A 14946-nucleotide genomic window follows, 5' to 3' on the forward strand; every position below is an offset into this window, starting at 1 on the left:
ACATTATAGAGATATTTATTTATAAAAAGCGTGTATAATACATACATATATCCTATGTCAACATTAAAACAATATTAAACAAAACTCAAGAACAGGATAAAATCCCAATACAGCCTAATAATTAATAAGTATATTTAGATTACTTATAGGCTTTATATTTAAATTTCTGGGATGAGTGTACATACACATTAACATAAGCTATCGTTTAGAATCTTTATTTGGAAAAAATTTCAAATTTTTATTTTTTTTGTTAAAAAAATAAAAATTAAATTACACATATTAAATTTTTTGAAAAAGAATTTCAAAAATCCTTTGGATCTATAGTTATTCAAAAAATATTAAATTTTTTGGAAAAAAATTTACAAAAATTGAATTTCTAATATAAAATTTTTTAGAATTTTTTTTTTAAATCCCTAGCTGTTAACCAAAAATTAAATTTTTTGGAAAATTTTCAAAGGTTAAAATTCTGATATAACTTCAAATACTGCAAATTTTGAAGAGAAATTTAAAAAATTTATAGCTATTCATAGAAAATTAATTTTTTTGGGAAAAAATTTGAAAGATTATTTTTTTTTTTTTAAATTTCATTAAATTTGAAATATAAATTTAAAAAAAAAAAATAATATTACATTATCTACTAACAAGCACAAATTCCTTAATTTTTTTTTTGGGGGGGGCTTCTAGCTCACCCCCTAGGGACGCCCCTATGATTATCTATTGTTATTAGTTTATGAGATTTCGATTGCTTTCAAGTAGGTGATAGATTCTATAACATTATGGACATATTCATTGTATAGTGTTGGTGATAATTGAATGAATATATATTCATTTTTTGTCCGCAAAAAATTCCTCAATTTTACTTACTTTAATAGAAATGAATAATAGTAATAATATTAACAATAATACACTGTCAAGAGGGGGGAGATGTTTGTTTTTGTTTGCTGTCTCTGTAGTATGTAAAAGATATGATTTATTGTTCAATTCTTTTATTTCTTCCTAAATACTTATTAGACGCTTTTTAAAATATATACTCCTTGTCTACTTATGAATATGTATTTTACTCCTCAAAAATAGGGCCGTATGCGTCCCAGTGGCACCAAAATGTATTTGCTAATGGGGAAAGATATAATTGTGATTGTCATAGTCACGCAACCTTACATCATTTGTAATCTACAACTATTAACACGGGGGGGAGGTTATCTCACTAACACAAAAATATACAATCTATTTTATTGTCATCTGTCAATGTGCCTGCTTTTTTCGCCCATGGAATATTTATTGGTTGAATTATATTTAGCTCTTGTTAAGGTCCAATTCCTAACAATTATTGAATAATCATATCCTTAGTCGACAAGAAATGCCTATGTGCTACCAACTGTTATTGCTGCAATAAAGGCAATAATATTTTACACTTACCCAATGGTTCCGGCATCAATTATTCGCCTTTAATATTGTGAGACTTAAAATCCGGACACTCTTGTTTTCGTCCTTGACTTACGGTCCCAAATTATAAAACAACCTTTTATTGGCTTTAATATTATAATGCAGTATCTAATTTTTGGCTTTATTGTATAATGCAACAACCTTTCATACAAATTGAAACAAAAACCAACGCCTTAAAATTAGTTAGTAGCTGTTAGTCAATTCTTTCAAGCCATACAACGTGCATAACACTACCACTAAGTGGGCAGAAGGCTTAAAAATCGATAGCTGATACACAATATTCAGTGTTAATTTTTATATTAGTAAGGTAATGCCATGATTTAATTTAGTTTACTAACTGAGTTAATTTGGTAAAAGTTATAAATTAATAAGTTTTTGTACAAGTCTCAAAAATTAGCTTAGATCGGTCCTTAATATTATGGGACTTTAAATCCGTCTGTTCCTCTAGTCAGTCCTTGCCAACTGGTCCAAATTATATAGCGGCCTCTATAATGTATCTCGTTCACGAAGATACTAATATCCCAAACACTAAAACTTAGAATGTTGTCAGCTATTGATTTTTCTGCTTATTTTACCCTTATCAGTAATGAACGTTGATTGGTTAAATTATAATACGTTTTTGTTTTGCTGTAAACAATTTACAACAATGGGGAAGAATTAATTAACAGATACCAACTAATTTTGAACCTTTTCCGCTTTCTTTATTGTAGAAGGAAAGGTTGCGAGATACAAACAAGATAAGGACGTGAGTAAACATCAATTCAGTAAAACTTTAAGTATCTGTCATGAACGGCATTAGTTCGCCATTACTCTTAGATAATTAAAACTTAATTATAAAGTATTCATCATTCTTACAATCATTGGTGAAGATGGATTGATGATTACATCATTATTAGAATGACGTTATTTTTTAAAAATTGTTCTGTGAAGCGGCTTCGAACGCTTCCTTAAGATTTACATACGACGTATGTTCTAAGAACCAACGAATCATTCCCGCTACAAATAGTACGGACGAATAATCCTTGGACTCTTGTACCAATATTATGCCATTGATATATGAGCAAATTATTAGCCCATTGATTTCATTATTAAGTATTGTTGAGACTCGATCCGAGAGCGATTTTTTTATTTATTCCAATTCAATCATAAGTATTGATTTTTCTTAGAAAGATCCATATCTGAAAACCTGAATCATCAAAATAGAAATGTTAGTTCGAAAGTTGATTAAAATCGTTCACCTGGAAATTGAGATACATGTTTTATCTATTGTTTGAAACCGGTAATTTACGATCAAATCAGCGTTATTTTCCGAGTACACCAAAACTGTTTTTCCTTTGTGGTGAGGAAACTTGACTATATACAAGACCAGGGGCGTCTGATGGGGTAGGGTGGAGGGGATGTATCCCCTACCCCGAAAAATAAGGAATTTTTGAAATGTTTTTTCCAAAAAATTAATATTTGAAATCTTTGGTGAACAGCTATGAATTTTTAACAAACCTAATTATTGGAATTTAAAAAAAAACTTCAAAAACCAAGCCTACCAACATATAATCTTGCGAACGGCCCTGAAGTCCGATCTCGACCCAACTTTCTTACATAATGAGTTTATTTCATTAACAGAGCAATCTATAATTAATTTTCACTATCAAAGTTATAGTAAAAATAGCGATCCCTGATCTCCAGGACTCCCAAATCCTCTTCATTAAGGAAGGAGGACTTAAAGAGATAATTAAGAGTGTCTTTTGGTGGTTGAATGATGTGCAGGGTTCTAGGTTGTATTAGTGGGATACATTTATGCTACATGAATATAATTTATTACTCTCTTTCTGTAAAGTATAGATATGCTCTTCAATAAACGACTCTGCAAGTCTTTCCGCTCTCACCCGCTTCTTTTTTCACCGCGCGGTGAAAAAATAAGAAGCGACAAGAACTTCTCCCGATGTCAAGATTTCTTCAATTATATTATATATTATGGTGCCTTATACATATATAATATATATGTATAAGTTCATATGTATGTATTTGTGTTATCCTCAGCGGATGCAACTTTTTGTATTTTTTCTGTATACATACATATATACTTTTTTGACGTTTTCTTTATTTAGAAATATAATATATATATATGTATAAAGGAGTAATTTAAGAGTAATACAGCAACACTTTAATTTCTCGTTCTTTTTCTTCTTGAAGAAGAAGAAATAGAAAGAGAGAGAGAGAGAAAAAAAAACATTTTCCTGCGGTCTTTTAATAATGCATATTATATTTTCAAATAATATGTTTCTACAGTCAAAGAAAACTTCTTTTTCTTTTTGCTTTTTGCCTTCATATGATAATGTATTTATTTACGTATCTATGTGCCACGTCAGTATAAAAACAATACTTTACTAAAGTCAAGAAAAGGGGAAAATCCAATATTACCCCCTAATATTTCATTAGCATATTTAGATCACTTTTGGGCTTTGTAAACAAATATCTGGAATGAGTTGATATACCCAATAATGTTACCTAACCTATAGAGTTTTTATTTGATTTAAAAGACTGAATTTGAGGGAGATATGGGGTCTTGTATATAAAATGTATATATTGAACAAGAATCAAGAAAATTCCAATTTGGTTATAACACAATATTTCATAGAAATATTTGAGTACATAAAAGGGATTGTATTCAAATTTCTGGAATGGTTTGAATTACTCAAAAATGTTCACTATAGTTTACAGACTTAGTTTGATATTAACCCAGATATCCGTCAATTAATTTTGACTCATTTTGTCTACTTCAAGAGCAATTTGCCAATCAAATGAAGGGCTCAAAAGAACAAACTTTGTTGATAGAAATGGACCATAGTTATTCTAGCTGGATTTTGTGTTGACGGCCACATATTAGTCCTTTCATGCTTAATACAGAAGCATAAGAATTATCAAACATAGTTCATAATTTTAAATGGTAATAATACCTTTGAGCAAAAAAAGAAAATGGACATAAAAGTCGTCAGTCATTGATTCTTCTTTTTTATTTGTTTTTGTTTTTTTGAATTAGTAAAGAAAAAAAAGAGAGAAAAAAAACGAAAAGAAGAAGAAAAAAGGAACTTCATAAATCATGGATCTGTTAGTTTTTTCACACAATAAATTTAAACTCTTTTTTTTTTATCACAGCTCAGTTTTTATGATGATGATTTGTTTGAGGAGAAGATGTGGAGTGGGGGGGGGCGTCTCTCATAAAGGTGATGTGATGTTGGTCGCGTCTCCTATTATTTAACTAATAACTACCACCAATATATGTATATTTTAAACAACTATCTGTGTTAATTTAAATGACTTGTAAAAGGAATTTTTTTATGTATCTAATCTATCATTATCTACTTATACTTACTTGTTAGAAGAACGAAGAAAGATAGAAAGGATGGGTTGAGTGACCCTTATTCTTTGAAACAATCTTTGCTTACAATCATTTTTCTTAGTTCTCTTTTGAATAAAAGTACGGGGTTGAGGACTCAAAAATAAGAATTGTGGTGATTTAATCATTTCCTACGCTTTTTATTCAATATGTCCCCCTCTAATCTGAATGATGGCTTCAATACGGTGACATACAGAAGCAAGGGTTGCCTTGATGAATTCTGCATACAATTCGTTCCACTCCTCCGTGATCACGACCTTCATGCCATCGAAATTTGGGGGAAAAGTCTTGTTCGTCTTGCCCTCGAAGACACACTAGTCCAGGGGTTTCACATTGGGTGAGAACAAAGGCCTGAATTATCTTGTACAAAATGCACTCATGTTCTTCCTGCAGATCATGGCAGGATCTGATGACCTTGTAGTAGACGTTTGTGTTGACTTTCTCGTTGGCTTTGAAGGAGTAGGAAGGCATCTCTCTGCCATCAGACGCCACGACACTGAGGATCATAACCTGAGCTGGATGTTTGGTCCTGGTGGTTCCCTCAACCTGAACTCTTGGTTCAGTCAAGAAGTGATCATTTTTGAGTCCTCACTCTGTAATATGTGGCGAGTTGACATAAAAACAATCTTGCACAAATATCAAGGAGAAATGTTCCTCATTATTTCGGTCAATTAATGACTTTGTATTCAATTTTTTGAGATGGCTGAGATACCCAAGAATATTCGCCATACTGTAGAGCCTTTATTTTATTGATGAGATTTCATATGCTTACGATATAGCCTTTTCATTTAATTTGACGATGGATTTACTACTTTTATTTGCAATTTGTGACGCTACCAAGGGTCTGATCATACTAATTTGTTGATAGACATGGTCGATTATTACTCGTCGAAGAATGCAGACATGATAATCTAGGCTCATTTTTGAGCAAAATCATTAAGGCTTCCTTCCTATCTTTTGAGACTCGATCTAGAGCGATTTTATTTTCTGTTAGCTCTTCAAGGGGAATTTTTTCTATACCAGGGCCGTCCCCTGGAATTATATATTAGTTATTTGTTTTGTTTTCTTGGAAAATAATTTAAAAATTAAAAATTATATCCCCGAATGATCTTATTTTCTAAAGAAAATAAATCTTTCAAAAAAACAACGTTTAGCCCTATTTTTGTTCAATTTTTTTTTCTTGAAACCTTGAAACTAAGAGATACAACCCCCGCGTGCAGACGCCTCTGTATACTGATTTGGACCGATATTTAAAAGAGTGAATCCAAAATTAGAATCATGGAGCGCAATTCAAATTCGAAAAAGTTAAAATTATGACGATCCCACACCGATCCAGGATTTCCAAATCGATACACAAGACCAACACTATGGTGTATTTTGTTATCAGGCGTCTATTTTTCTGGTTCTTTCCCCTAATCAGTGTTCTGAATGTTGATTGGTTGCATTAGAATTAGCTTTTTTGTTTGTTAAGCTGTGAACAGTTGTCAAAAATTATTGAATAATAATACTGTTTTAATAGTCTTGTTAGGTGATGGAAGGTGCTGGTATCGTGAAACATTATGGAATGTGAAAATTCAGTTCCAAAGAGATGCTTATAACACAAGAAAATTATGCAATGCAGTCATTTGATTTTTTTCAGAAATTTGACTTCTTCTTAGTCAAGGTTAATATAAATAGAAGGTTATACAATAACGCGTGTAGGACTGATGTTTAATTTCCACCACGGTTTAAATATTGACGTCATAAAGTATGAGGGGTTGCGTGTTTTGTCAAAATCAGCCCATCTTGCCCAGTGGTCGGTACAATATATCAGATTGAAAATTCTAGAATGCCCGATTACATGATTGTCTGACCTTGTATTTCTATTAACCTTACCCTTAGTTTTTAAAATTTGAGCTTCTGTGATGTTTGAATTGGGTAGAGGGCGCTCTAGTGTATATTCTTATACATCAAATAGTCCATATAGTTCAATTGTTGGTAAGAATTGGCATAGTGCAACCAAGTGATTTTGGGCCTATTTCTACCCCCGTCAACGAAGTTGAACGGAGGTTTTGATATTGCCTTTGTATGTTTGTTGGTCACCAAGATTACGGCAAAAGTTAGAGATTGATCTTGATCAAACGTGGTATGAAGATTATATATGGTCACAGTAAGAGGGGATTAAATTTTGAGGGGTCAAGCTCAAAGGTCAAGGTAATTCAAAACGTAATAAATCCATAATAATGGGCCATACCTTTAGAACAAATTGAGATACATAACTCAAATGGATTGTAAGTAGAGGTTTCCTGCTCTACCGAGTGGCTAGTGTAGTTTTCCCGGGGTTTCTTTTTGTATGAAAGGTTGCGTGATGCAATAACTGTAGCAACGGGATATGCTAGATAAGTAATAGTGGTCACCTCTGCATATTTCTATGTTAATACAATAGAATTAAAATGAATAGAGGAACAATAATAGTAATTTTGTTGTGAGAACATGATGTGGACATGACAGTTTTTGGTTGTGTATCTGATGTTTATTCTTCAATAATGAAATCATAAAGAAAACAAATACATAAATAAATAAACAAAATGAAAAGTTCTCAAACTAAGTAAGGGACGAACGATTTGTATGTAAATATGTACATATTATTTGTATAAGATTGAACTTGTAAATCGTTAAAGAAAATGCATGTCTTTTGAAGAGACGATAATGATTCTGTTTGTGTGGAAATAGAGTATGCATCTATGGAGTAGATACATACATGATGTGTAAATAACACACCAACGAGAACAATACCACTTGAATTGCTTAATAACTTAACATAATCTAATAAACATATATATTCGTCCTTGTTTCCTGAATTGTATATAGCAACCTTGCATACGATAAGAAACAGAAAAAAACCCTCAAAATCAGTGTTAAAATCAAATCCGCGCATTTTTCAAAAATATTTAAATTGTCACTGAGTCCACTTTTTTGGAATGAGTTACTTGATAATTGGCTGAAATAGTTAAGATAAATGTTGAAAAATATTTCATTTGTTGTATCTGCCTCTTGCATCTACCATTTCCTGGAGCCGGGCCCGAAAGGAGGAAAAGGTGTTGACGAAGTAAGTCCTTGGTATTTTGGTCATTATTTCCTCTGATGGAGCCAATCAGAGAGTCATTAACGGCATGAGATGTTCGATTTGTTTTAAATTCAATGTAGCCCCAGAAAAAATTAACTATTCAATTAAGGTCCAGACTTCTGAGGGTCATATCTCCTTCCCAATGAAGTCAGCTATGGATCTGGAATCATAAGTCTCCAAAAGAGTCCAACTAATTTTATACATGGTCCGGATTGGGACCCAGTTACATGTGAGAACTCTGGATTGTGTAGACATAAATCTTCGACACGGCCCAATGTTGTTCCCCCTCTGTCAATTCAACATATTTTTTTATATATGGAGCAGCTGTTCCCATGATACCCTTAACTCGACTAAAGTATGATGATATGGCAAAGTTTCTGCCGGCAAAAAAAAGACGCCATCATACAGCTGTATCATAAAAAATTGCCGGTGCACGCAAATCCCGATTTGATCTGAACGCCCTGTACTTAGCTAGCCAATTCTTTCCATCTATGGAATTATTATTTCATAATTAGTTGTTGGTAATTGATCATAGCACCTTAGCAAGAGCTCATTCTAATTCAACCAATCAACGGTTGGAACATTGTTTAAAAGAAAAGAAGTAGAAACATCCACAGCTCACATCCAAATTTAATGTATAAAATATACATTGTGTTAACGAGGTACAACGTGATATAGGGGCTGTTTAACGTCTGGCACGACTTGCCTGCAGATGAACGGCGCTATTATCACGGCAAGACTCGATAGGATTTTTATCTATAACTAGAATGCGCACTCGATAGAACGCAAAATCTCCGCCTAAAATGAAAATTGAGTAATGCATGTATTTAAATTTGTTCCAAAGTTGTTCGATTATACAATTTTTACGTTTTACGTTACTTTGACCTCTGAAAATTTAATGGCCTTTTACTGTGATCATCTATAATCTTCGTACAATGTTAGATCAAAGTCGATCTGTAACTTTTGCCGTAATCCTGCTGCTTACAAACAAACAGGCAAAAACATAACCTTTGGTCAACTTTGTTGGCGGAGGTAATTATGACTGGAAAAGTTTTGAAATGTTAAAAATCCATGCTCAAAGCAAAGCTTTTATTACACAAAAGTAATAGCATGGATTCATTTGAATTTTTCGACAGAAATTAGCCTTCCTCTTTGAGTTCAAAATATGAGATCCTTTCAGGTTTTAATTGGATAGAGGGCGCCCTAGTGGCTATTCTTGTACATCAAACTGTCCCTATAAGTATGTGATGAGTTGTTACCAAAGCAATCGCGAAAAAAAAAACAAGAAAATAATAAATGTCCAATAAACTCATACGACAATATATGTATTTCCTTTACATATATTGTTGAATCACATGCTTTGTATTCATATTTATGTAATGAGTTGAGATTTGTCAGGTATGTTAACTATAGTTTAAAGTCTTTATTTGATTTATGAGACATAAATTGGCCCGGATATGGTCTTTCAAATAAAATCTATCAATTTCTAATGATCTTATTATGAATCCTTGCTTTTTAAGTGCAATTTTTGGCACCTGTAAAGGATTAATTAGAATAATTTCTACATGGAAATTGACGATTACTATTTATTGAAGCATACGAAATATGTAGTCAGGACTTTTTTTTTTTTTTAATTATTATAGATTGCTTTATTGTTGACGGGCCATATATATACTCCCTGATATATCAGTAATAATACCTCATAGCATACACTAATAAATGATCTTATCAAACAGTTATCATAATTAAAACGCTGAATACTTACATATTCAACTTACTATATATATTTTTTCTTTCTTTTTCAGAACCCGGAGCTCGCATCCAAAGCCCTGGATGACATATTCACCATTTGTAAAAGTAATTTGCAAATTGATTTAAACCAATATTTCAAATCCACTCTGACTCAATTGCTACGCTCTGAAAATAATAAAATTGTACATCTAATTGTGGAGTGTTTAGAATGTTTTCCCGCCTTCACCATGAAAAAGTGTGAGTCTTGCTTCTACCACAAAGCTCTCAAAAACTATGATTTAATGGATCTGACCTTAGTTCAAAAAAAGCAAATCCTACTCTCAACTGCCGAGTACTATTTGGAGGAGTCAAATTTCATTGGGGATCACAATGTGTCTCTGGCAGAGGTCTGTCTCAAAAAACTTTCTCCAGAGGATAAACAAGTCAAAAACTTGAGAAATGTACTTAGGGTTGGATATCATTTAAATGATTTCTCCATTCAAGCTTCACCCTCCTACATCAATAATTCAGAGAATTCTAAGTGTATCATAAGGGACATTCTCACTAAGAATAAAAACAACTATAAGAAACACAGTGATATCCTTCAAATAGCTTCATGTCTCAGCTCAGAGGATCGCTTCTTGAGGGAAACGGAGGAGATGATTGCAGAGACTTCTTTAGAGGCAGAGGATATTCGTCGTGCACTCGTCATGGTCAAAAATATGATTCAATATTCCTATGAACCAGCTGCAAAACTTTGTTTTGATATCCTTCAATGCGCTCCTCATTTATCTATTGAGGATCGTCAACTTTTAAACAACTTTTGCCTACAATTTGGTGAGCCTCTTCATGTTCTTAGTCTCTTAGACGAACTGGAAGAGTGTTCCGAGCGGCAATTCAAAGATTCGTTCATCCCTGAGGAGTCCTCTCATTTAAAATTTCAAAATTTTGTATTTCATCCATTTTATGACAATGCTCCTAGTTTAGGCAATCAAACAGAGCCCTGGTCCTTGAAAAAGGGTCCCATTCACAAAAGTTCAATCCATTCCTGGATTAATAATCTTATGGGCTATGACATACTTGGAGCTATTTCTCTCATGTCATCCGTGATGGGGGATACCCACTGGAACGAAGATAAAGATGGAAAAAATTATCTTTTTATCAAGGCCTATGTTGCATCTATTCAAGCCTTTTCCTCGTCACTCAGACAAGATGTTCTGTTTGTTCCTCCGAAAATCCTTATTTCTGCTGCTATCGAAGAATCAAGGACAGTAAAGGATCATCCTATTGAAGCAGTCATGTCCAAATTCAACAATTATATTGAGGCACGGCGTTTGTACGATGTTGATGCCAATATTGATGTCGTTAGATTTGTCAATGATGAAACGTACAAATTAGATACAATCATGGGCCTCTCCATGTCTAGTGATGTTCATAGTTTTAATCTCGCCATGAAATATGCACTTCAAAATGAAGACATAGACAAATGGGAAATTTGTTTTAATTTTCTTCGTTGCGTCTTTGACGAGAGTCCCTCTAAAGTGTTTGAAATTTTAAGCAATAATCTTAGAGTCTCTCAAATTTTAAAAGAGAATCCACATAAACTCTTACAAAATTTAAAGAAATACATTTATCAGTCATTGGATGGAAAGGACTATGAATCAATGTTGATGTACTTTAGATTTCTGCTCTCCTTTGAATTGATATCCGAGTCTGAGCTGAAGCAGTATAAGAAACTCATAATGAAGTCCAAGGCTCTTTGCACTTCATCCTTTCAAATGGACTTGAAAGAAGTCCTAGGTGATTCAGATGCATTTTCAAAGACTATCAAATCCATAATAGAGTCCTCCAGCTTAGAAAAAATCATTTCACTAACTGAGGTTCTCAACAAGATCAATCCTAATGCGAATACGGGTCTTATTTATCAGAGTCTATGTGAGAGGTACTTTGAAAGTGGAAGAATGAGTAAGGGGTTATCCATAGAGCAAATATTTGAACAATGTGAAGAGTACTTTAAAAAAATGAGCATACAACAATTGAAAGAATTTGTTATAACTGTCAGTTTTAAGAGTCGGAATATTTCTTTAGATTTTAGGGATAGAGAAGTTTTTTTGATGCATTTAAAGGAGAACTTTGTGGTGGAGAAAGAGTTAAATTCTGAGATGGATGTGTGGATTCAGCATAATACTAATTTAAGGGAATTGGATGAGGAGATTCATTATTCTCCTGAGTTTTTATTTGATTTGGGAGGTACACTTGGTGACCAAGAGGAAATTAAACAATTGATTACTCAGCGAGTCATTGAAGGAAAAGATTCATTCAAGGAATTAATTCCCATTCTTGAAAAACTCACTTCATATAAAAAAGATGAGATTTTTATTCAAATAGTAAGGGATTTTCTAGGGTCTGAGAGTCCAAAGATAAGTACCCTCGAGTCCATTTTAACGGATTATGATTTAATTAATGACGAAGATGAAATAGAAAAGATCCATAGATTCCTCATTGACTGGTGTATGAAGGAAGAGCATCATAATCAGTGTTTGGACATTAAAGACGTCGTCATTAATTTTGTCCGCAACAAATCTGATGACCAAAATGCATTAGATGCAGTTTCTCTACACAAATCACGTTTGATTTTAGCAAACAAATTTAGCAATGTAGAGAACCTTCTTCCTAATTTGAATAATAAAGCAGACTTCCTTCACAAAATGATGACTGAAGCAAATTTGACACCCCCTCATAATGTATCTGCCATCCTTGAGCTTGTCACTTTTTGGGAGGAACAGGAAACGGAATATATTGAGATCAAATCGGACATTCTTAAATTTATATCCAAGCAGAAAATAGGACAGAGCTTTAGTCAGGACCTCCATAAATTTTCCCTTCATCACCTAAGCAATATAAAAGAAATTTTAGCCATCTGTTACGAAAACAAAGAATTTAAATTTGCGTTTGATATTTTAAAACATTGCTCAGCCACGAATAAGGAGATGAAAGACACGGTTCAAGGGTTGGAAACTAAATATCCTTTGACATTTTCTACTAGTGATCCTTCATCGCATTGGGACTCTGACTATCCAATCCCTTTTTCATTATGGATGCAATATCATCATCGAGTCCCGTCTTGAAGTAAGTGATTTTTTGGGTTTTATTAAATTTGATCTGATGTAATTTCAATAATGTAGTTATAATTCTTAGTGTAGAGCATTTTAACTTACTTCTTAAATTGCATCATAATTGAGACGCCATTTTGGGGGGGGGCTCAAAGATGATATATTTACAACATAAAATGGGCAAGTTTCCTATAAATCTTGATGAAACTTCATCAAATGGCTTTAAAAATAAGAAAAAGACTAAAAAACACTTGCATTGAATACTACTTGATCTCTTTCATAAACAGTTTTACTTGTATTAAATCAAAGTAATATATACTGAAAATCCCTAATAATGGCTAGATTTGTAGTTTTTGTTTTTTATCGATTCGGGAAAAGAAAAGTAGGTTAATTAGACAAAAATATCTTATTTTTTCCATCATATTAATTAATTTGTATCTACAATACGGAGATGAGACTATATAACGATGCTATAACTAATTTGCAATACATTTTAGGATCATATATATATAATAAATCTAGGCAATAAAGGTATAAATTATAATATACAGTAAGGCTTAAGTCCTTCTATTGGTGCATACTTCTTTTGACGTCAAAAAGTTCACTATTTCGCTTACTATTTATGAAAAAAGGGTTTCATTGTTATAAAACTTGGTTGTTTTGACCCAAAAATTGACGACATCAAAATTGTGACGTCAGATCAAAAGGTTCCATATATGGGAATGGTTTTTTGACAAATGTTTGGTATTCTTTTTTTGACAACAAGTAAAATTATCACTGTAGCAATTTGAAAAAAACGTTGACTTTTTGACGAATTTTACAAATAGATTTTTTTAAAGAAGGATGTAGCAACCCCTTAATACACATACCCGTAGCCTCACGGGGCTGAATCTATTTATCTATTAACGTACGTGTATCATGACTAATGTCACCTTAGAGAGCGAAGCAAAATATTAATTAAGAAGGTGTTTGATTGAAAAGGGTTTTTTTGTTGTTTTTTTTTTCTTTTTTTTTTTTAAACAAATGTTTATTATTTATGTATACGCTATACATTATTAATCTGTCATTAATTTGACATTTTGACATTAAAACTAGTTGTTTTATTGAGACTATAATATTTTACATATATTATTTGGAGTAATGTTGGTGTTTTTAGTGATTGTTCAAAAGGAATCGTCGTTGTTAACATTTAAGTGTGTAGTAGTTTGCTAGCAAGTAGCAACGTTCCGATATGCAATCAAGGGCGTCCGCAGGGCACGGATTGGAGGGGCTGTAGCTCCCAAAATTGAGGAATTTATGCATTTTTCTAAAAAAAAAATCAGATTTGATGAAAAAAAATAATATTTTCAATAAAGTTTTTCAAAAAAAAATTCCAAATGAAATATTTTTTTTTTTTTCCCAGATAAAAAAATTTTCTAAATTTTTTTCTAAAAAATCAATATCAAAAGCTATTGATTTTCTCATATTTTCAATCAAAAAATTTAATATTTGAATTTTTTTTTCAAAAATGTCATAATTTAAATTTAATTTTTGAATTTTTTTTACAAAAAATAAAAAAATTGTTAATAGCTATGGTTTTTTCAATTTTTTCCCAAAAAGTTTAACTTTCTCAGAATACCTATAGATATCCGAATTGTTTCTCGAAAAAATATATTATTTGAAATTTTTTTATTAAAATTTAATTTTTGAATTTTTTTCCAAAAAATTCAACTTGTGTTTAATAGCTATGGTTTTTTCAATATTTTTTGAATAAGCTATGGATTTCTGAAATTTTTTCAAAAAAAAAATAATATATGTAATTTTTTTTCAATAACATAATTTTTCGATTTTTTTTTATTTATTTAAGAAAGAAGCCCCTCCCCCAAAAAAAAAAAAAAAAATATATATATGTATTTATATAATACTGCGGATGCACCTGAGAATGATTTGATGAATCTGCATTGATGGATGAACATTGTACATAAATAAAATTATTCTCTTAAGAGGTCTATGAACTGCGTCTAGAAAAATTCATTCTACTTTCCATTATTACCTTCGAGAATCTTCTCTTTCTCTCTTCTTTTAATATGAATATATTTTCGTCACCATATGGCTATTTGAAATCATATTTATGTGCGTTATAATCAATTACAAGTTTTAGGAAACGTAGAGTATACGTA

General features: G+C 31.9%; 1 protein-coding gene across 2 annotated transcripts in view; it reads left to right on the forward strand.

Annotated features, from left to right (window-relative positions):
- LOC121122422 (NBAS subunit of NRZ tethering complex) overlaps positions 1-14946 on the forward strand; it is a 71944-nt gene that overhangs the window by 45629 nt on the left and 11369 nt on the right. For both annotated transcript variants that reach the window (XM_040717401.2, XM_040717402.2), the window contains exon 3: positions 9749-12803. In XM_040717401.2, the coding sequence (XP_040573335.1) occupies positions 9749-12802 (3054 nt within the window). In that variant the 3' untranslated portion in view covers position 12803. The remainder of the gene's footprint in view (positions 1-9748; positions 12804-14946) is intronic.

The sequence above is a fragment of the Lepeophtheirus salmonis genome, chromosome 8, assembly GCF_016086655.4.
Source record: "Lepeophtheirus salmonis chromosome 8, UVic_Lsal_1.4, whole genome shotgun sequence".
Lineage (NCBI taxonomy): Eukaryota > Metazoa > Arthropoda > Copepoda > Siphonostomatoida > Caligidae > Lepeophtheirus > Lepeophtheirus salmonis.